The 23,615-nt window shown below is 31.5% G+C and overlaps 2 protein-coding genes across 3 annotated transcripts; both read right to left on the reverse strand.

The window, feature by feature from the left end:
• Positions 1-4,260: 4,260 nt before the first annotated feature.
• LOC105646821 (isoprenylcysteine alpha-carbonyl methylesterase ICME) lies at positions 4,261-10,190 on the reverse strand. 2 transcript variants are annotated; one of them, XM_012232762.4, is made up of 11 exons: positions 9,746-10,190; positions 8,795-8,871; positions 8,029-8,098; positions 7,833-7,913; positions 7,139-7,213; positions 6,356-6,457; positions 6,134-6,274; positions 5,426-5,491; positions 5,170-5,313; positions 4,684-4,774; positions 4,261-4,577 (listed from the first exon to the last, which is right to left on the reverse strand). In XM_012232762.4, exons 1-11 carry the CDS (start codon positions 10,075-10,077, stop codon positions 4,416-4,418), a joined length of 1,341 nt encoding a protein of 446 aa, XP_012088152.2. In that variant the 5' UTR covers positions 10,078-10,190; the 3' UTR covers positions 4,261-4,415. The 2 variants fall into 2 exon arrangements, with proteins under 2 accessions (XP_012088152.2, XP_012088153.3); XM_012232763.4 differs by having other exon boundaries at positions 8,795-8,866; positions 9,746-9,919.
• A 1,611-nt stretch (positions 10,191-11,801) lies between these two features.
• LOC105646820 (dihydroflavonol 4-reductase/flavanone protein) lies at positions 11,802-17,915 on the reverse strand. The gene is made up of 9 exons (XM_012232761.4): positions 17,658-17,915; positions 17,004-17,124; positions 16,727-16,833; positions 15,994-16,119; positions 15,793-15,913; positions 15,621-15,705; positions 13,364-13,477; positions 13,232-13,271; positions 11,802-12,239 (listed from the first exon to the last, which is right to left on the reverse strand). The coding sequence occupies exons 1-9, from the start codon at positions 17,832-17,834 to the stop codon at positions 12,087-12,089; spliced, it is 1,044 nt and encodes a 347-aa protein (XP_012088151.1). The 5' UTR covers positions 17,835-17,915; the 3' UTR covers positions 11,802-12,086.
• Positions 17,916-23,615: the final 5,700 nt, after the last annotated feature.

The raw sequence follows: 23,615 nt of genomic DNA on the forward strand, positions 1-23,615 counted from the left end.
AGAAACCAATCTAATAAATTAAATTAAATATTTATAAATTTTCATTTTCATTTTTATTTTTTAGCCAATTAAAATCATGAAAGCATTTAAAACATTGTTAATATTATTCTTTAATAAATAAAGAATTTATCAATATAACTAATAAAATTTGAGATGTTTAAAAATAATAATCTTTTATCTTAATTTTTTGTCAACCAAATTATAATGCAATTTATAACTAAAAAAATTTAATCATATCCTTTTTAAATCAAAATTAGAATCATCTAAATATATTTATTTAAAATAAATTCAAAAAATATAAAAGTTTTCAATTGCCTCATATTTACATATATTATTTAAAATAATAACGGTGAAACTAGATTAAAATAATAATAAATTATTAAAAATTATTAAATTATTATTAATAATTTACATAATAATATAATGAAATAAAATATAATTAGACATAATAAAATAATAATAGTAAAAATTTAAAATTTTGAAATGCTTAATTATCTATATATATTATCTATTAAAAAAAATCAATAACAATCCAATCAAATTATAGAAGTGTTATATATATTTTTAGGTTAAAATTTTTTAATCCGCTAAGATCAAGGTTATTTTAGAATATCTTAAATTTTATAATGATAATATCGAAAATCTCATTATTTCTCCCTCATTCTCACTTTTATATATAATACTAATCTTTTTTATGACGTGTATTGCATGTTGACAATGCTCGTTATATTTTCATTTTTTATACTCTTTTAATTTTTTTATCTACATGATATTATATATAATACTAATCTTTGTTATGACGTGCATTGCATGTTGACAATGTTCGTTATATTTTCATTTTTTATACTCTTTTAATTTTTTATCTATATAATATTATAACATAATTTTTAGACTGAAATAAATACAGTTGTTTAATTTATTTTAAACTTTTTCTTATAAGATACTTATAATATTATTTTTTATGTACTTGATTCTATTTTTATATGATGAAGTGTCTAAAAATAAAGTTCAATCCAATCATTATACCTAATCCTTCAGTTCCTAATTTATAAATACAGATTCTTAAAGCCCTGATAGGTGCTTAAAAAGAAAATTAAGTTATCACTCAATCCTCAACATGTGCCCTCAATCTCAAATCAATATCTATATACAACTAGAAATGAAAAATAATAATAATTTATTTTCTACCAGTAGGTAAAAGAAAATAAGTGAGAAGATGATTTGAATTAATAATAGTAATTATTTTGGCTATAGTGATAGTATTACTTACCCAGTGCATTAGAGAAACGAATATATAAACATACACACAAACTCTTGAAACCCAAAAAATGACCCAAAACAGAAATATATAATTATAGTTTTTTTCAATTTTATAAATACTATTTTTTTTAAGTTAAACATATTTAGGATATAAAAGAAAAAATATTTAAAAAATTAAAAATGCTTAATCAGGAGGCCAAGGGGATATAAATCTCTTACTAATTAAAGTGACAACAGTTATAAATTAATTCAATACGAAAAAGAAAATAATAAATAATAAATTTTTATTAAGAATAAAACTCTTTTAAGAACTCAACATATTATAATAAATTATATTAAAAAAATTACCAATTTGAATTTCAAAAATAACTCTGAAAATACTATAATTTAATTAAATTTGAATTTGATAGGAAAAAAAGTTAAGTCAATAAATAAAAATTATAAAGCAAATCATGATAGGATCCAATAAATTAATTAAGTAATAAAAAATAAATAAATAATTTAATTAAGTAATAAAAAAAGATTACATAAAAGAAACGTTACATCCTCTCCAAATAAACCCATAATTTTTCCTACAACCATACAAAAAAAAAGTATTTTTTTTCTTTTTTATTATATATATTTTTATTTATATAAAAAGAGTAATTTTTCATTTTAACCACAGGTATCCCAACCCCATTGAACTATAAATAAATTATATTTGCACCAAGTCAGTCCAAGAAGAGATAAAGTAATCCTAGCGAGTATTTGCTCCATCCATGAGAATGAAACCCTTGATCTCAACTAAGGAAGAAGAATGTCCAACCACTCGTCCAAATACTCATTGATATAAAATATAATGTTTGAATTGACTATGATCAAATCTATTTTAAGATATTCTAAATTTCATTGAGAGCAATATTAAAATTCTCATTATTCTCCATGTTTTTCATATTTATATATAATATAAATAGATAGATATTAAATAGGTTAAATATTGAGTAGTCTAAAATTTATAGATATTACATTCGTTTAAAAAAGTACGTTAAATAGATTTAAAACACATATAAAAAATAAAATTGTACGTATAAATCAAAAGACGAAATGTTTGACTTTGGATGACTCCATTATTACGAGGGCTCTAAAACTCGATTATGGGCATGATAGAGAGTGAAAGCGATAGCGTTCTCTTTTTTCTTTGTTCGGTGGGGTTGTTAATGGTCAAATTTGGAGTCTACCTCTTCCTCCATCTAGCACCCTTTATTTTTAGTTTTTGAACCTTTGGGTGAGTTTTTGGTTCAAAAAATTTACTGATTCCACTAATTCAGATTAGACCCGCAAAAAAAAAAAAAAAAAAAAAAAAAAAAATCTCTTTTTAAAGTATTTAAAAGTATCTTATATTCAGAGTTCAAATACGAAATTTCTGATTAAAGTTTTTCAAGAGCGACTTAGCACCATTTATGATTAATGTATTAAAATATAATTTTATAAATACATGAAAAATTAATCTTCACCTTTACATATATATATATATATGTAATTCTCAATTTCACATTAATTTTTTATATTTCAATTATTTATTTTAGATCATTGAATTAAATATTTTATTGACCTAAAATTCAAATGTTGATATTACTAGCCATGTGTTATGTTAAATCATATAGTTTACATATATTGTGAATTAATGTATTTTTTATAAATAATTTTCAACATTTATGATTTCTATAAAATATATTAACCAATACAATAAGAAAGTACTTTCTCCCAAAACCTAAAACTCTCTTTTATTCTTTCACAAACGGTCATGGTCCCCTTTCCCTATTCTTTCACGAGCAATCACACAGTTCCTTATTTCTATTTGTATTCAAGTAGTGAAAGAAAAGACTTTATTTAGACATTTAATATTATTTTATGAAAATTTTGATTTCAATAAACTGTCCCTCCAAACCAACTTGTTTTTATAAACACAATTAAACTTTGTGTTTTTCCAACGTGAGATAACTCCTTGCAACCGTTACAACAAGCTATACCGTTACAACAAGCTATTAAAATATTATTGTTCAAATACTAGGATTTATTATTGCTATATATCTTAAAATTATGTTCTCAGATTTAATTCTAAGTTATCACTGTCACCATTATGGTGATTTTGTTTAGGTATTTTGTTTGAAAGTAATCATATCAGACTTATAGAAAAATCATAAAGTCGAATAATGATCATGAATAGCTACCAAATGGAGCAATTGATCGCCTATGATACAAATATTATACGCTGTCAACTTGATCAAATACTTCAAATCAAGATGTTTTTTTTTTTATCTTTTAGTTCTTAATAAAATTTTTAGTTTGATTTATTTAAAAAATAAATTAACCATAGTTTAATTGCCATGTAATATATTCTGATCAATGCAAATGAAATTTACACTCAAAAATTTCAATGGAGTATCATTATTTCAAAGTTCAAACAAATTATATATATTATGTTATATATACACACATATAATCTACATTGAATTATTAGGCAATTTTAACCTTACAACTATAAAAAGAACATGTATGTTTTTTTTTTAAAAAAAAAAAAAAATCAAAATCCGTATCAAATCTTTTTAAAACCGCGGTTTAGATTGATTTAGAAATAGATTGTGATCATGCATGTATTTGTTTGCTCGGCTCATTTAGCATTCAGTTTATAATTAAAATATTTAAATTCAATTCAGTTTCAATTGAATCGCGTACAAATGAAACAATGATATTCGATTCGGGTGATTTATGAACATAATTAAGTACCTAAATATTATATAATTTCAAACTTTTTTATTTTATAAATAATGTTAAATAATAATTTATTAATCTGAACTCAAACTCAACTTATTTGATTTATATTTTATTAGTAATAGAATGAGGGTTTCAAGTATCTGTTCTAGAAAACTAAAACTCTGGTTCAGTTCACTCTAATGAGTAGAGCTCAGCTTCATATTCAAACCACATTGAAGGATTGTGTGTTATTATTTTAGGTTGAGCTTTCAGGTAAACAGGACTAGCATCAGTTGTTATTGAAAAAAGAAGACCTATATAGTATTAAACAGTTCCTTCTACAACATCTCAACTAGTACAAGTGTAGTTCCTATAAAAGAATGGCACATGTAAAACAACTTTAAGTGTCAAACATTTAACTACTAAAAAGGGCTAATATGACCAGCGAACCTTAATAACACCTCCGGCACGAGGCGTCTTCTTTGAGGTGGATTAGCATCCTTGGCAAGCGCTTCCTTATCACCGGCATGTATTACTGCGACCAGGTGATCGAACAGCTCATCTTTGCCACCTCTTAAAGGATCCTGTATCAACAACTTCGTAATTAGGGATGGATGGTTCGGTTTTTACATGCACTAGAAAAGAGTTTTGATGACCAATTTCAAAGAAGTATAGTAAAAGACAACGCACTTGCAGAAACAAGTCTGTATGAGTTTTTCCCTCGTACAAAATTAGATCAGCCCGAGCTCCTAACCTTTTAAGTGTATCTACAAAAGTTTTACTGCAAAATAACAAGTCTGTTAAAATCTGAAAATAATGCGAAGAGAGGGGTTAGAGAACGTTTAATTCGAAGCGTTTTACAAAATGAGCTTTAAGTCCACAAAAACCATAGTTGTAAAAATAAATTATTCATTAGCCAAAAATAGATCTCTTTGCCTAAAAACTGCTATTCCTATTTCCTCGACATGTTGATACCAAGACGGATTGGTGTGCATATTATATACATTATATCATCATTATATCACAAAAACCATATTGTAAACATCCGTCATCCTATGAATGATAAATATACATTATATCAATTTTTGTGTACGTCAGCCATGAATCCTTCATATATCCTCATTTTGGAATAAGGATGTGGCATTCATGTTGAAAAGAAGGACATTGAATTCTGACCTGGAAGTTGATGGTATAGAACAATCTGCAGTTCCATGAAAAAGGGTAATTGGAGGCAGGAGTGGAACAGCATGTCTAATGGTTGGGTCCTTTATTCTAACTTCAGGAGAAAATTTGTGCAAGGATTCTTCCCCTTCCATTATGCTGTTGCCATGTCCGGAAAGGTTATATTAGGCAGCGAACAGTATGAATGAAATTAACATATACAATAAGCATATAAATATTAGCAAGCTGCAAGATATTCTCCAGTGTGTACCTCAAGAAAAGAGAGCGGTAAAGGCCCCGATTATTGAAGTGATCAACTAACTTCAATAAATTGTACCTGTGCATAGAGTTTAAAAGGGAACCACATGAATTATAAAGGACATTGCAATCATCAATGGGTGGATTAAAAAGTTTGCAAAAACAAATCAATGTCGAATGCCAGACTTATCTTGATTACATGATTAGCTTCTTTTTTAGATTGATGAAAAGCCAACATCTAGAAAGCCCCTCTAGACCTTATCAGTGGACTAATAGTAAGGATATGGTCCATCAAATTTGAAATACAGAACATCATAGACTGTATTCCTGGCATAATGAACTACAGGAGTTGCCTTCATATTCTTGTGTCCACAAAAAGGGTGTTAAAAGAAACAAAACTATGACACCAGAAATGAATTAACGCACATGAGAACAGGTAGATGTCCTTCATTAGGTCTGCGGATGTTCCAAAACTATTTGAACAGGTAGATTTGATAAAAATATTTATAAAAAAAATCAGAAAGATGCTTGTTGCTTTTCTATATCCAAAATACAAAAATTTCTATACAAAAAAGGAAATGGAAATTTCTGAATCAATAGATCTGAAAAGGTATCAACTACAAACTTTACAATTCGGAATAGCATAAACGAGCTCTCTTCTGCTTTTTGGGAGAGAGAGAGGAAGGGGGGGGGGGGGGGGGGGGAGAAGATGGTAACTTACCCTCCAGATAAACCAAAATATGCCTTTATCTGGGAAACACTCCAGGAGATACTCTCTTCTCCCTTAGCTTCTCTGATTGCTTGCTCCACAAGAGCGCAGGCAGAAATATGTGCACCGGCTGACTGTCCCATAAGGTAAATCCTACACAATAAGCATGAAGGAACTAAAAACATAGTTTTAAGTAAATGGAACATGGAAAAATCAGAAAAAATATCCTATTACCTGTTAGGGTCACCTCCATATTCTGAGATGTTGTTGCAGATAAATGAAATCCCCTGACAAGCATCTGTTACCATATCATTGATGGTTCCCTGAGGGAAATTTCTGCATGAACATGTCCATCAAATATAATTTACATGGGTGGAAATAGAACAAAAATAAGCAAGCAAGATAACATGGAATGTATGCCAAGTTCTTGAAAAAGCTTAACATGGAAGAAGTGGACTTCAGCCACACAAATTTGTATTCAGAGGGGCTGAAATTGAGCTGAGAGATCATCATACACACTAAACTGACAAAGTAAATTACTGCCTACTAGGGATAATGTTTGATGCAAATTCTATAGATCTTGGAATGCCGCTAGCAGATACAAGAATCAAAGAATCACGTTTTCAGCAGCTCAAAAGTTTATCCTAATACAATGTTATGGCTTTTTCATTTAGAGAGTCGGGCATACTTATTCTATCTCACTGTCAACACTATTGACTTGCATATAATTGTTATTTGTGTTATTCATCAAATGCAGCAACCTATAATCAAAAGGATCTTCACCCTTCCATTAACTATTGTCTTCAGGAGGTTAGCAAGAAGAAAAGGGAGGGGGGAAGGAATTAAAAAGTAAGAAAAGAGAGTATTGAAATTGGAGACATGTTTCTTCAGTGGAAACCAGGTTATCAGTATGAAATGCTCCCTTCAAGTATTCTTCTATCCCACTCATTAGCACATATGGGTAAAATGAAGACCATGAACTGCAAAATGATACTTGCTTAAACTGAAACCACTTACCGGTAATCAATACATGCGACTATGATGTCTCTTTCTGCCAACTGTTTGCCTAGAAGAGAACCCCATGCTTTATACCTAGATCAGTATGAAACTATAGAGACTTAATGTCAAAGAAAAAATAGATGACTTCACATCAAGCAAAGAAACATATACCATTATCTGCACTTCTACAGTATCTCATTCAATATATGTAAGGTCAAAAGGCAAGGGAAAAAGTGATTATTACTATAAACCCTTGCATTAACAAAGTCCAATGAAGCGCTCCTTTAAAACCCATCTCAAGAGCTCTAAAATTGATTTTTAATTCAATATCCATGATATGTATTGTTTCCATTTAGTTGTCCCTTAAGCTGTGGTTTATATTCCAGAATACCTCATTAAACATAATTTTCAGTTACTTTTGGCAACAACACAAATGATAATACTTGTTCCCCATCAATGTGGAAACACAGGTAGCAAGTCCAAGTGGACATCAAAACCATATCTCTAAAAAAAGTGTACGTAGTTAACATTTAGCAATGTTAGTATAATGATGTCTTCCAATATCATCACAACAGAAGCCACATAAACATATCATATCCTTGTGCTCAGATCCTTCTACACACACATTATATTCAATGGAAGGAAATAATTTCACAAACGGCAAACTAATGGTACTGTTAAGGAAAAAGTAGCAAGTACTCAAACAACTCACCCAATAATCCAGGCACCACCAGTTACAAAAGCAACAACTGGTTTTGGCCCATCTATATTTTCTGGTAAATATAGATCCAACCTATAAAATCATCATTGCACCAGTAAAATACAGCTTTTAGTTGAAACGTTGAGTGCAAGAAAGTCCATATATGATAGAAGAGACAAATGAGGACCTGTACAACAAATTCACTCACCTGTTTCTTGGTTGATCTCCATAAATAATACTACGCCGCACCTGGCTTGAGAAGAAATAATAATATGCAACTGCAGAGATAATACAGTAAATTACTTTTCAGAAATCTGAGAACTGAATGATGAATCCCACAATCATAATTTCTCCTAATGCATATTCAGCAACAATACATTTCCATATCTTTTCCCATTATAGGCATGATAGCCAAGTTAATCTAGTTTTATATACCAACTTATTTGTGACAGAATGAAAACAATGCAACAAAACTTGTCATCTGATCCAAAACATTTGACATTAATAATATATTAGTGGGCATGAAGATTCAACTAGAATACTAGATAGCTTCGAGACAAGTCCTTTGCGAGAAATTTTCTTCAGGGGTGATTCCATTTGGCTTCAGCAATAAGGTAGACTAAACGATTTGGTCTTTGAAATTCTCTTAAGATATGGAATAACTAAGTAGGAGTCCGAAAGAATTTGGAAATTTATTCTTCAGCTTCTACTATCAAAAGGGTTTATAACTGGCTAAATTAGATTTTTTTTTTTTTTTTTAAGGCTTTTTATGAAAGAAGTGTTAATAGATACTGAAAATCAGATCTAGATCGATAAATATGTGGTCAAGCCATGAGTTGTACAATGAATACAAGAAATCTCCTCGCAAACTTTAATAATGAGATAGAACCACTAAAATTTCAGACAACCATGGTATAGTGACGTAATTATAGTAACAAACTCATCATGATAAATTTTAAGCAACCAAAGCAGACCTTGAAGAAACCCAGGCATAAGTAAAAGCGCATAGAGTGCAAGGGCAGCTAGTCTTGTGATCCACCGATAACCTACCCTGAATGAAAATAACTGGTTAAAAGATGACATGTTTCAAATAATATTCGTACAATTCAAGTTCCATCCAAGGGATACAGCATAATAGAAATATTGCAGGGACTTTTTCCATGCTTCTTAACGTACTAACACTTTTTAACCAAAGAAAACATAATCCCAATAAGGCCTGGGGCACCTGACAAGCCAACTGCCACAGTATTGAGACCAAATATAGGCAAGAGGAAAAAAAATGAGTAAATCAGCAGACCTCCATACCTCTATATAGTCTTGGGCAGAATTATTTGTTCTGATGTTTAACCAGATTTATTATCTCTCAATACAATCCCACCAAATCGTTATTCACATTTCACAAGATTAGCTAATAAGAAATCACTATCCACTTCTACTGATCGCACAGGACCTCAACATTGCACCAACTAAATGACAAGCACTCAGGACCACTACTACGTAATGGCACCAGCTGCAACATATTATAAATAATTTGAAATTTTGAACATCTATTTGAACGGTGTCAATAAAAATAAGTCATATTGTTGTTGCATTTTAAAATTTAAAATTTCTCAATCAAGTCTAAAACCACAAAGCTTCCACTTCTTCAGTTTCCTAGAAAAATGAAGGGGAATCAAATAAAAAAAAAAAAAAGAACCTTATATTGCGTAAGTATTGGGTTGAATTCCATTTATATTGAAAAGAAAGAGAGAACAGACAATAACAAAACTCCTGCCTTTGTTTTGAATCATCATTCCCTCTGTTTTCTCTTGAAACAATCAGACTCCAAAATTTTAATAACTAAATAATCTATTGTGAACTCGAAAACTAAAACGCTATATATTTATCAGGCATTGACTGAAATATACTCAAAGATTAAATGATACCCGAGATATCTAAGAAGCTTGATGGTGAGGCGAGTGAGCAAGTAAGTTTCGCTTGCGGCATGCCCGATATCTCGGCCCAAAGACAGCTGCCTCTGAGGCTGCTTATCTGGCTTCCTGCTGGCAGAGGCCCGGCGGCGCGGTTGCTGTTTATTAGTTCCGCCATTAGCACCATTGTTGTTAAGCAAATCCCTAGAAAGCAACGGAGCGTCAGTCGTCTTATCCCCATCACCGTCACCAGCATATGATGATGATGGTGGTAGTGGTTTTGACGGGAACGGAAATGAATTGTGGAGATCTGCTGATGAATGAGTCGCCGGCAGTGATGATGTCATCTTCCGCCGGCGAATAGATTGCGCTTTGTAGTGGAATGGGAATCTTTTGTGCTCTGGTTTCGATTTTGATTTTTGAGTTTGTAACTGGAGGAGGCAGAAAGAACCTTCTTCCTTTGTTTCTTATTTAAGGTAAAGGTATTTACCTCCTATGTTAAGTATTTGACAGTTTTTTTGTTTTTTTCCTTATTATTGCCGTACTAACGGTAAAAGTAATTATTTATCTAAAAGTTTGATACAGATAAATAAAAGTTTGAGAATTTAATTAAAAAAATCTCGATCAAATTTAATTGCGTATAATCGGATTGAATTATCGATTTGAATCACTAATTTTGAATCGGTTCAGGTGTATTTTTCTTTTTTCTTTTTTAACCTGAATCATCGGATACAGTTTAGTTCAATTATTGAATCGATGTTTTGGATCGATTTTAATATTTGGATCCAGTTCAAACCGAATCAGAAAAGTCAAATTAAATGGATCTACACGTGGAATTTTCTTCTGAGGACAATTCTCGAAACTCACGGAATGACGTCCGCTCGACCATCGGCCATGTGGAGTTGGGGACCTACATTCCTGGTGGACTCCACATAATCATTGGTGATAGAGTTCAATAATGATGTGGTATTGCTGTCCACTTTGTTAAGCGACAAAAGATTCCCATACATACATTACACGGTGCCGCATCCCCATTATTATTAATCTTGCAATGTATCGTTGAAAAAAAAAAAAACGAAACTTTATTCATCTGTATCAGAAAGTAAAATAGTTTCAATACAACCGATAAAAAAAAAAAAGAAGCAGATATTGTCTCCGAATCGAACCCCAAAAAAACGTAAACTAACGGGCTTAACAATAAAAACAAGATTTTTTTTTTAAAATGGGCAAGAATTTTTAAGGGTATATAAATTAATTAAAAAAGAATAAATAAATATAATTATTTTTTAAAGTTGTAATAGTCTTCCTTCATGATAATCCATCTTACATTTAAGAATTTATCTGGTTGTGTATAGTATATGCACTAATTATGGCAAGCTACAAATCCTTGTACGACAGAGTAAGTCCATTAACCCGTACGTGCAAGAAAACTCTGCCTTTTTAGGAACATAATCTTTGAATTAATTTTAATGGGCGAAGGAGTCCAATAATGGTGACAGGTGACAAGATTAGACCAAGACATATGCTTCACACAGAAATTATCAATCTTATTATAGAAGCATATAATAAACAATTAAGGGTTGTTTGCCCTGTGAGGTCGACACAATTTTATGATGATAGGAGATACCCATGCTTTTGCTTTTGCTTTTGCTTTTCAAAGTGATAAAAATATATTAGTTATGGAAAGTGATAAAAAGTAGTACAACTAATTATATTATGTAAGCAATTATGTTTTTGAAATATTATTGAATGAAAATTTATATTTAAAAATACCACATTCCATTATATCTTTTAAGTCTTTTAGAGTTTTAACTTTTTTGTTTCGATTTCGTTTTTTCTTTCGCCTTTTTGGAAAATTGAATTTGTTGTTAATATTCAAGCAATTAACTTTACTCAGGCCGATTTGTGTCTGACAATCGCCACCAAATAAAGCAGGTTTTCAGCAAAATCACGATTAGCAGTATTTATTTAAGTACACAGAACCATTCTTGATATCATAAAAAAGAAGGATTTGCTTGACATCATATACAGTCGAAAACCCAACAAAGAATTCATAGTTAAAGACCAGATAAACACATAAAGCACTTATTCCATAATGCACTACTATTTAGTGCACAAAAGTCAAATTAGTGTATACCAAGTCAGAACCAGAAAAAAAAAAAAAAAAATCGTAGCAATGTAATGCATCTTTAGAACTTATATCAGCGGTAGTAAAGCTTTACTATTCTAGAATCAAAATGGCCATACATATGGAGTTAGTGCTTTTACTTCCAAATGTTCATGGTAACTAACAAGAGAACAAATTCCATGTTGAATTACTTCTTTTTCGCGCTTGCTATACTAGGCTTTTAAGTATCTACCTCAACCACCATCTTTGAGCAGCGGAAATTGGAGTGCTCAAGAATGGGCAGTAACGATGGATGAGTGGATTGACAGTCCTCCCAATCTTGGCCCAAACACTCTGATGATAACCAGCAGTGACAGGTGCATGATACATGAGCTTCAATAGCTGCCAGAAAGAATACCCAAGAGGCAAAAAAGGCTTATCTAATTAGATCATGCAGTGGTCAAAACTGTCGGACCAATAATACACAATCTCATCAATCAAATACATCAATAGAGAAAATTCTAGATCAAAAGAAACCTAAGAGTCATAATAACAATATCCTTTGATTAGTAGTCTCCAATTTCTTGAATGGAAAAAATTAAGGATACATATTCATACTGTTGCATTCCTATGAGTTCATTTTTATCGTGTTTGGAACCAAATTATTTTCTCCTCATGTGACATACAACTTTATGATTGATTCAGTTCTTTGGTGGATCCATTTGAGATTGATTCAGTTCTTTTGGGGGATCCATTTGAGATTGTAAAGTGATATCATCAAAAGCTCAGGTTGCAAAATAATCTCCCCGTGGAATGAACCTAACGCAAATAGGTATTTTCTATTTTCTAGCATTGATTTCTCAGCTGAACTACTTGGATAATAGTATAATACACATGTATGAACCTGCTTTAATCTACAGGTGTGGCCATGGGCATGTACATGCACGTGTGCTTTCTTGTTAGCATCTTCAAACTACTTAATTCCATCAAGAGGACCCATAGAAACATGATCTCAATAATTTCCCTTCCTCCCCATTAAGCATGTGTCATTGCATGCCTTGCCTAATACGTGTCAAAATGTGCTGGCTATTTCCGAAAAAGGTGTATCCACAGATAACGGAAAGAAAAAAGAGAGCCAAAAATGTCACAAAATAAAAAAGAGAGCCAAAAAATTCTCCTAGAGACATCCCATATTAGCTACTGGAGGAAAGTTGCTCTTAACTTTCTTCTTGCATAATAAGGGGACCTTTTTCACAATTGGAACCCTCTAACCCCTAGGTTGCAACACAGCGACTTACCTACTATACCAAAGTTCACCCTCAAACAAAAGCCCTAAAAAAAGAAGTGAAAAACAGAAAAGGAGAAAACAAACATGAAACTCAGATGTACTTTACCTGCCAGTACATGAAAGTTTGTATTATGTTGCGCTGCCACCTGCACATATATATGAAAACTTGAGAAATGTTCCAAGGTAAAAAGTTCCTAATAGGGGGAAAAAAAAGATGAAAAGACTCGGGCTAACTGACGAGAACAAAGCGATTATTAAGAGGAAGCCAAGTCCAACTTCAGCATGTGAGGAAAGAATGCTGAGTGTAGTTGCGTTTGACTCCACCCACACACATGGGTCTTCAAGGTACTTCCTGTTCAAAGAGTGAGAAATTGTTAAAGAAAAATAAATAAATAAATTGTGCACAAAGATAATGCTAATAATAGTTTACAAAGTGGCAATCATGACAAAAGAGAACTGCATTATGGAAGGAAGCTACCATGCAGAGGAACAGTGTTCATTTGGTCAACTGCATTTTGTATATTTAAAGGGTTATCATGTCAGTCTTTTGAAAAACATACAGTTTTGGTGAATGGTTTTGCTCATATTAACAGAGGAGAGGGGATGAGATGTTAAATGGCTTTTCCTTAAGAGACCAACCTACATACTCTCGTACTAACTCAACCAGGAGATATTTTTGAAGTTGATGTTTAGCTCATTCCTTTTTGTTGCTTTCTTCATTCTTGCAGTATGTGACCTTTTGTCTGTTCTTCATTCTATATTCAAGGTTCTTGGCTGCATCTCTCTACAGTCTTGAAGACAATTCCATCAGGCAATGTAGCTTTTGACAGGAGAGAAAACCAGATGATTCGGAAAATTACTCAGGTCATGTCTAATGCGGTTCTTTACATTGGAATGTAACACTATGATAATTGATCGCAAGGCATTCCAAGCTAGGTTTTTATGCTCCGTTACCCTATAAAATCTGAATTGGATCTTTTACCTTTTAATGTTCCTTCTTTTACTTTGCCTGCTCTATAATTTCTCAAGTACATGGGCATGCCATTTGGTGTTTAATGAATCAGCTTTTGGATTATTAAAAGAAAAGGCATAATGCAGATTAATGAAGAAAATGCTTGCTTGTTGGTAGTAGCAATAAAATAAAAAGGGAATACTGCTACTGGTTTCTTGTTGATGTCTTCTCAGAAGGGGAGAAATATCAAGACAACAGACCAAAACACTATGTTTCATTGGTACCATTAAACAACAAAATTAAGCAGTGACCCTACTGAAAAGGAATAAATACAAATGCCACTAAACAACAATGTAGAAGGTACATAGCCAATAAGAGTTCAGAATGATAATCGCTCTGCTTTCAACCAACATTTGCATGTAAAAGCAAAAGATCATCTTCTGCCTAATACAGATGAGAGAGTTTATTGGTGCCTATTCAATTCATCTCCAAAATTTTCTAAGCAAATCAGGATAGTTTTAACAAAATGTTTCCATTCTAAATTATTGGGTCACTAAAGATAAACAAAAGAGAGGCCATTTTTTTCACTTTCTTCAGCATCATCTGCCTAAAAGACTCAAACGTAAGTGATTTTAATAAACATCGTCTACCATGCATGAAAGAAGTCTGACATTCCACCAAAATGTCACACTAGAATCACGCTAAAGTTCTTGCATCTTTTTCTGAACAACAATCAACAGTAAATAACTATAAGTGCCTTCCCCACAGTACATTACTTGGAAACCAAAAGTAGTTCCACATTTCATGAGTAGATACAAGTCAAATAACTAGGACACAATAACCATGAAAAAACTGTACTAATCACAACTAAAGCTTCCTATTTGCAGCCCACGAACTATTTACTAGGGCAGTTGGTCCCAGAAAAACACTTTATGCCAAATGATTACAGAAAAAGTCGTCAACCTAACATAAACACTGACTACGTCCAGTGAAATTAAATTAATATGTCAATATCACTTAGATGTCAGCAGAGAAACTTCACCTAATGTGCAGGATAACTCCAGAAGGGTGCAATGAAATAAATCAATGACTCAAAGCAAGTTCTAAATTACGTTACGGAAAAACTTTTGAGCTGTGAAATTCAATATTTTGTCTTCTTTGCATAATTAGTGTAGCACTAGGAATTTTTGAGCTAATCTAAATATACACAGTCAACAAAATTACAGCATGATAATAAATAGTGACATGGATCCAAAGAGCAGTTTCATGTTCAGATGCCTAATAATACCAATAACCAATTGCACATAGTTATATGAATAGCAAAACTAAAAAGAATATTTTCAAGATAGATTGTGAAACTATGGAAACCAGAAAAAGGAAACAACCATAAATGAAAATATCTGATATTTTAGAACAGCTAGAGCAAAAAATTGGAATTTCAGTTTCATTTGTAGGATAGATATAATTACAAAAATTCATGGTAATTGATTAAATACATAGCTAGTAGTATATTCGTTTAACTAAAAATAGGCATCTCTTCTACCTGTATAAGGTGGAACGACTGAAATTGCGCCTTAAGAACTTTGCTACCTGCTCCAAAGCACGGCATAAAATGGGAATCAAAGCAACTGCAAAAAGGACAACCTGATTAATATGCTATACCAATTGCAATAACATCAAAAGCCAATAAAATTCTGTCCCAAAGTAATGCTCACATTTGAGGCAAAGATGTGAAGTCACAAAAGTGAGACAGTAGATGAGGTAAATAAAATCTTTTGTTGCAATTATTGACTGAAAGTAGGCTTGTATAGCCTGCAAATTCAATGCCCTTGGTCTCTGTAGAAAATTGGAAGCCAGTTAGAGAAGAATTCCAGCACAGTGAGGAAAATAATAAAAACCATAGGAATTTTGGTTACCCCATATAGCGTGTATAAGGAATACAGAGATGAACATGCAGTGCCCATAAAAGACAATCGATATGCCCTATTAGAAAGATTCCTGGGTACAAGAGGGAAAATTGCAAGCACGGCCACAACAAACACCTGCAGCAGAAAAATTAACAAAACATATATTCGATGCAACAGTGATATAGAAAATAGAGCGACACTACAAGAATCGTGACAATTTTCGAACAATCTATACTGCCACTAAAGGCAGAGTTATGAATGGGTAAGTTAACAGTTTGACATTTCTTAGGACTATGCGCTGTCTGCATCACTTCTGAATACTCTGGTCATAAAAGGAATGAGAAAGTGCCAGAAGGATTAAGCGTGCTAAATCATTTAGGTGTAAAATTCAAATAATTACAAGTCTTAGAACAAAGTACATATGGTATTCATAACTGAAATTTCTACTTCCGTGCATTAATGCAAATTTAGGCATTTAGCTATGAACAGAGTAGAATGGAAGTAAAAGATTCATATAGTCAACCCAGACTAATTTGGGATAAGGCTTAGTCGTTCTCGTTGTTATTGTTCATAATTGACATTTCATTGAATACTTATTAGACATTAGTACTTCTGAGACACACATCTCATGATTATCATCATTGATTAACGCACAGTAACATTTAGATAAACATTTTTCACAAGCATGTACGTAAGCAGGCATAAGAAGAGGAAAAAGAAAACAAAGAAAAAATTGTCATACCCAAGCATTGACAGAAAATTGTATAGTTTGTCTATCCCAACGGACAGAAGTAGGAATAGCATTTGGACCAGCAGTGGCTGATGTGCCAGAGGCTCTAGCATTTGACCCTATAATAAGAATTTTGGCTCCATTAAGTAAAGAAGGAAGTTCTCAACCATTCAATAATAAATGAACTTCACATTTCTAATGAGTACGAAAAAAAAAAAAAAAAAAAAAAAAAAAAAAATCATGTCAACTTCTTTATTTTTCATTTAAATGTGGACCTAGTATCCTCAACCTGTGTTCCGTTGTCGGGTTTGGTCATTTGGAGTCCCTGATGATGTTGAAGAGGATGACGATGGTTTTGTTGATTGAGATGAACCAGATGAAGTCATTGCCTCCACAATGAAATCAGGATCCTGCCAATCAAACATATCCAAGAGTTATCAACTATGGAAAATGCCCAAGAATTATCATACAGCACCTCTTAAACATTGGTTCCAGAAGAAAATCAGCATCCAAAAAGGAAGAATTTATATCAGATAAAATTGGTGAAACACAAAGAAACAACCAAAAAAAGACACAGCACAAACTTATCAAACTTAGGCATATATCCAGCAAACCAATAGAGCATGAAACCACATCTGCTCCATTCTCCATTTATATCCAGCATAAATGGAACCTGAACCCACTGGGAGCATAAATGGCAAGAACCCAGAAATGAGACTTGGTACTCACAACCCCAATAAAGAAGCGCGCGTACAGCCAAGTAAGCGAAAAGGGTACAACAAAACCCCAAAACCCAAAATTTCAGGGAAGAGGAAAAAAAACCCACATGGCGATTTGCAATTCACAATTCCAATAGTAAACCAGAAACAACAATCAAGAACAACATATATATGAGAAATGGGCTATTTCATATATTTAAATAAGAAAAGAAAGGAGTACAAACAATGTATCGCTGATAGAACTTGCGCTTGAAGTGGTCGACGACGTCGGAGCGAGAAGCCAAGTGAGGAGGAATTAGTATGTTGGACCAGTAATCGGCCCATCTGGGGTCGTTTTCGTAATCATAAGCCGCTGCCGCCATCTTCTTAATCTTCTGCGGGTCTTCTCTCTCTTCACCCATCTCTCCTCTCTCTCTCTCTCTCTCTAATTAGCAGTCTCTCTGTAGGTTCTTGAGTTGTTTACTTGGGCTGAATAAGGACCGAGGAGAAAGATATTTCTTTCCACAAAGAAACTCCCAGTAATATCAAAAAAAAAAAAAACAAAAAAACTCCCAGTTAAACGATGCCGTTTTCTTCAAAACCGCGAGAAGAATCGTTTACAAGTTTGCGGTAAAAATGTTTTTTTTTACTTTTTTCTCTAATTTTTTATTTGATGTGAAAAATGATTCCTTTTTCTCTCAAGGATTTAATTTCACTTGACGTTCCTCAACTGAAGGCACTATTACAGCACTGTCTCTCAGATTTAATTTATAACTGTAAAATCCTTTAATTTCAATTTGTGTATCAGAAAATCCCTTTCGTCATTTCCGGTGATGAACGCCGGAAAGCTGATATGACACACCAGCTCAGCTATTTCTATTATTTTTAATGTCACGTTTAAGTCTCGAAAAATGTAAACAACTCTTATAATTTGTTCTCTCTTTTGCCCTTTTTTTCTCAAGAGATTTTTTTATCTCTTTCCTAATTTCTCTTTCCTCCCTCCGTTGCTTTCTCTTTCCTTTACTGTAAAGAACACCAAAACGCAGATTAAGATTTACGAAAGCAACGAAAGTAAAAGATCAAGAGGACGATTAAGATTTACGAAGGAGCAATTCAATGCAAATTTCGAAAATCCTAGATCTAAATCTTTAAAAATTTAGATCCAAATCTAAAGAAAGACGCTATCAATCTAGTAAAATGAAAATTTGGAAAAAGAAAATCAATCGAAAACGAAATGAAAAGCAAAAGATGAAGACAGTAAAGAGACAAAAAAAAAGAAGCCCTTAGCTGAGAGCTATGTTGAAATCGAAACGAAACAGAAATACAGAGACAAGAACTCCATAATTGCCATCACCGGTGTCACCATTGCAACCACTTTGCATATCCTCGACGCCACCGGTTATGTCCTTCTTTTACATCTATATAATACAATTGCAACTTTGAATGAGTGAGTAAGTCAAAATTGTAATATTTTTTGGTTAACATTTAACTCATATCACATTTTTTAGCTTTGCTGATTGAAATTGCAAGTTAGTGTTTAAAATTTGAGATTTTCTGGTGACAGTGGTCATGGGTGTTGATGTTTTTATTTCACATGATTTGTTCCATTTTACTGCAAGGTGGAGATGTTGAATTATTTTTAGCTTATATTTCCTTGGAAAATATTTTCCCAGTAAGGAGCTTGAGAGTGTCACTTGCTTCACTACTTTTATAGCCTACTGGATGCATTTGCCTTGCTTGAAGGTTGATGAGATTTTATATGGACAAGCAAATATTAGACAGACATAGTTACAAACTAAGAGAGATTTTCTTTTGAAGTTTAACAAAAATAATTTATTGGTTTGGTATGTTAAAAAATGATAAAAGAAATTCATAATGACTCAAGCAGTTCATTTTTCTATATTACTCATATTGAAAACAGATAGTCTGCTTCAATTCAATCGTTTTAAGTAACTTCCTTTTTGATTTATTTTTCCCTTATCAGCAGGTTCACTTATAGTTTATGACAGAGAGAATGAGAGAGAGGAAACTAAAGTGCAGGGGAAAGAAGAAGCGTCTTGATTTAATTTTATCTTTGTGTAAGATTATTAATGGCTTTTTAAATTATTGTTATTAGGAGCAAGATAGGATAGGAGAGAGAAAGTCAAGGCTTACGTGGCATTAAAAACAAAAAATAATAATTGAGCTGGCATGCCAAGTCAGCTTTCCGGCGTCTCCTCACAGGAAATCGGGTAAAATGGATTATTTCATTACACAAAAATCGAAGTTAAAGAATTTTATTGTTACAAATTAAATTTAAGGAATGACGTTGTGATATTGTCTATAAGTGAGAGGTATTGAGTGAAATTAAGGCCTTTCTTGAGTCTCAGCTGAATGAAAAATGAAAAATATAACAATTTAGGAACCGTGTCTTTAACCCATTGGACTAAATTTAATTAAGGAAAAGTACAATAGATTTTTTTGGATTGCAAAATATAACTAGTTCGTTCATGTCTTTTTAAAATAGATTAAAATATTTTTATAGTTTATATCTTTCGGATTATAAGGTCATTCCGTTTAATTTTTGCATTTTTTTTTAAGTATCTTATAAAATGATGTAAATATCCCTTTTATTTTTAAAAGCACAGGAACAGACTAGTTGTATTTTTCAAACGATAGGGATAGTATTGTAATTTTTTTGGCATAATATTTTAGTATCTCTCCTTTGACCTCTATGTTTTCTTGTTGACATAATATAAAAGATGCAAAAAATGGACAAAATGACCTAATAGTATAAAAGAAGCAAAATATAAAGACAAATTGATATATTTTAAAAAAAGACATAGACGGACTAATTGTATTTTACAAACCACAAAAATCATAATATATTTTTCCTATATAATTATGCTCACGCTGCATTAGAACTATAAGAGGAAAGTGCCCTCATATTGAACTTGCTTCTTTTTACTATAAAAGCTTGGAAAAGTTCTTGTATCATGTTTTTGTAAAGTTCTGTTAATGATAAATTTTTAACAAACTTGCCATCCCTTTTTATTTGTTAAGCCCAAAAATGAGTGTTTGGGTTAATGAAAGTTGTGTATCAAATCCTCCATGATTTCCGTTAGGCTAACCTTTTGGAGTACATAAATGCACTTGTTAGTGATAATTTAAAACTTCCAAAGTGTAATAGACTATGGAAGGCAACACTCATGGAGACTAAGATGATGGAAAACCGAAGAATATAATGGTTTTGATCGGTTCAATTAGTAAACGTAATAAACCTTTTAAGTTAGATTTTAAGAAATAATTATCAAAATATTTAAAAAAGAATATAATTACAACAAGTCACAATATTCGGAGTATTATAACTAGGCATGGTCACCGGTTCGGTTCTAACCGAAACCGAACCGTACTGTAGGCGAACCGGAACCAAACCGAAATCTGCGGTTCATAATTTTGAACCGGAACCGGTGGTTTAAGGGCCGGTTAAGGTTCATGTCAATGTTAAAATATGAACCGGAACCGGCTCGGAACCGGCGGTTCCGGTCCGGTTCGAACCGGATGCACAAAAAAATTGTAGCTTAAAATTTTTATAAAAAAATTTATATAACTTGATTTGATTATAGTTGATTTGATTTATGGTGAAAAGAAGTACAATGGTACATAAGTTATAAAAAGTGGTGAAAAAAAAAAATACTTTCAAGTGTACAAAAAAAGACTGTAACGGATAATTTTTGATATGATAGGTGGTTTTTATTTATTTTTTGGTAAATAAATTTTATTCATTTTTTAATCATTTATTTATTTATTTACTGTAATTTACTAAATTATCCAAAAATATAGCTGTTATTTTTCTGTTATAAGGGACAATTTGGGAAACTAATAAATGATAAACATGTATAAATATGATGAGTTGGTGATTTTTTATTTCACAACCAATTATATCTTAACTCTTCTCTTGTTCTCAATCAAAATTCTCTCAAATTTTCATAGTTCATTATTTTTCTATTGCTTTATTTTCCTTAATATTGGAATTATCTATTGTTTATTTTTTATTTTCTTACATCCAATTCCAAATTCTTTCTCTAATCTTAATTTTTTCCATTCATAAAATTACTTCATTTAATTTTTTTTAATAATTTTCTTAGTATTTGAAAATCATAATTTCCAACTCATTCCATTAATTTTATATTCCATTTATAGTTTTCTACATTAGTGAATTAGCAAAATTTGTAAATTTAATGTAGTAATAGTTCTAAGTTAGTTAATAGAAGTTTTTCTTTTAAAATTTTATAATAATTTATTTAGTTAATAAAATTAAAACATTTTAAAATTATTATTTATTATGAATTCGAAATCAAAATTTTATTTTTTTTTTAAAATTTGCGTAATGCCGGAACCGAATCGGAACCGTAATTCGAACCGTCGGTTCGTCGGAACCTTGTCGAACCGTGCCGGAACCGGAACTGGACCGGAACCGAAGGTTCAAGGGTTGATTCCGGTTTAAAATTTTAAACATTTCGAACCGGCGGTTCATTGAACCGACCATGCCTAATTATAACGGATAAAAATAAAATAGACTCACGAATTATTCACATTTAGGCAATTATTGACTAGACGAAAGGTCCATAAACCTTATATGCACCGCAAACGACTTGTAATTTTTTAAGGCGGCACTAAAAGCAATAGTTCAAAGACCCGAAAGGAAAGTGGTAAGTATTGTAATTAATGAAAGGAAAACCAATGGTTTGTGATTGCCACCGCGTTCGGGACCATTGCAAAGGTGCTGCTACCAAAGTAAGCTACCCTTTAGTCTTTTCTCCTCAATTTTCTTGGCATTTTCCTTTGTGGATGAGAATTAAAGCGAGTTATACTACTCAAGAAAGCATTTTTCTCTATTGTTATAGTCTTTACAATCCTGTCAATTTAGATTTTAAACGAGTGAAAAATGTTTATGGAATTGAAATAAATTATTCTTATCATGTAATATATTGTTATGCTCTTATTATATAGTTTATAATATTATTTCGATTTATTAGATCTCGTAATGGATAAAAACGACTTAATATAACTTTTTATTTATACGGCATCTACAGTAGCTTGGTGGATAACCCTACATTAATCTGTTTAATTTAACAGCATACCAAATGAAGAAGCACTCTTTCATGTTATGATTGCACCAAATTTTATAATTGCTGCCTTCAATTGATCAATGGACTAAACCAAATTTTATATACCGAAGCATTCAAAAGCTGTCTAACAGCTTGAGTATCAACTAAGTAATTGCATTATATGATCTTTTATTCAAAGAACTGAAATGAATTTGAATCCATGATAAACGTTGATTGGCTACTGAAAAATAAATTGATAGTGCAGAAAATAAAAATTATAGAAAACTTTGTAAAATAAAGATCAATTACTTTGAAATTGAAATTATAAATAGAAATTAACAATATTTGAAAACAAAATTACAGTGAACATAAAAAGAAATTGAAGGAATACGTGTGAGTCCTTGATCAATACGGTCCAACTAACAAAACAAGTGATTATAAATTATAAGGAATACGTGTTGGTTTCGGGACCATTCTCTCAGTTCCAACCTAACCCAGCGAGTTCTGGAAAGTTTTTGTCAGAAATTAATGAAATCTGTTGCAAAAAGTACGGTACAAAAATAGACAGGGGGGCCAAATATATCAATAAATTCTTGTAATTTTTTTTTCTCAAAAATTTTGTCACATTCCAAATTGTGATATGGACACCTAAAATTACAAATTTTAATAATATTAGACGTCTCTATTTATCAGTAACAATGATTTGAAGATTTTTTTTATTTTATATATAAAATATTGATTTGATATGTAGTTAATATAACTTATAAATAATAATTTTTATATTTTTAACTATTTAATCGATTTAATTTCTTAAGATCGAACATTTAATAAAATAACTCTACAAATTGAAGTGTTTAATTAATATAATTTTATAATTTAGAGTATTCGGAGATTTATTAAGAATGTCGCAAGATTTTTTCATGGAAAAACATATAATACACATTTATGACAATATTTATTTGATTCATAGGTGGATCCATATATTTGATCTAGATAGGTGTTTTCTTTTTTTTTTTTTCATAATCAAGAGGTGTGATCTCACTCGAACCATGATTTTTTCCTTTCTCAATAAAATAGGAATTGAATTTATAATCTCACTCTTGTGGAGATTAA

Source organism: Jatropha curcas, chromosome 4 (genome assembly GCF_041381405.1).
Source record: "Jatropha curcas cultivar XTBG-Jc1 chromosome 4, XTBG_Jcur_1.0, whole genome shotgun sequence".
Taxonomy (NCBI): domain Eukaryota; kingdom Viridiplantae; phylum Streptophyta; class Magnoliopsida; order Malpighiales; family Euphorbiaceae; genus Jatropha; species Jatropha curcas.

Excerpts from the sequence above, each read along its gene's own strand:
- LOC105646820 (XM_012232761.4), bottom strand. The coding sequence starts at position 17,834 with ATGGGTGAAGAGAGAGAAGACCCGCAGAAGATTAAGAAGATGGCGGCA. Across the intron at positions 15,914-15,993 it reads CCTTATACACGCTATATGGG|AGACCAAGGGCATTGAATTT; the intron begins GTAACCAAAATT and ends AATTTTCTACAG. Across the intron at positions 12,240-13,231 it reads AAACTTTCATGTACTGGCAG|CTATTGAAGCTCATGTATCA; the intron begins GTAAAGTACATC and ends TCTTTCTGGCAG.
- LOC105646821 (XM_012232762.4), bottom strand. The coding sequence starts at position 10,077 with ATGACATCATCACTGCCGGCGACTCATTCATCAGCAGATCTCCACAAT. Across the intron at positions 6,458-7,138 it reads GTCGCATGTATTGATTACCG|AAATTTCCCTCAGGGAACCA; the intron begins GTAAGTGGTTTC and ends ATGTTCATGCAG. Across the intron at positions 4,775-5,169 it reads TCTATACCATCAACTTCCAG|TAAAACTTTTGTAGATACAC; the intron begins GTCAGAATTCAA and ends GTTATTTTGCAG.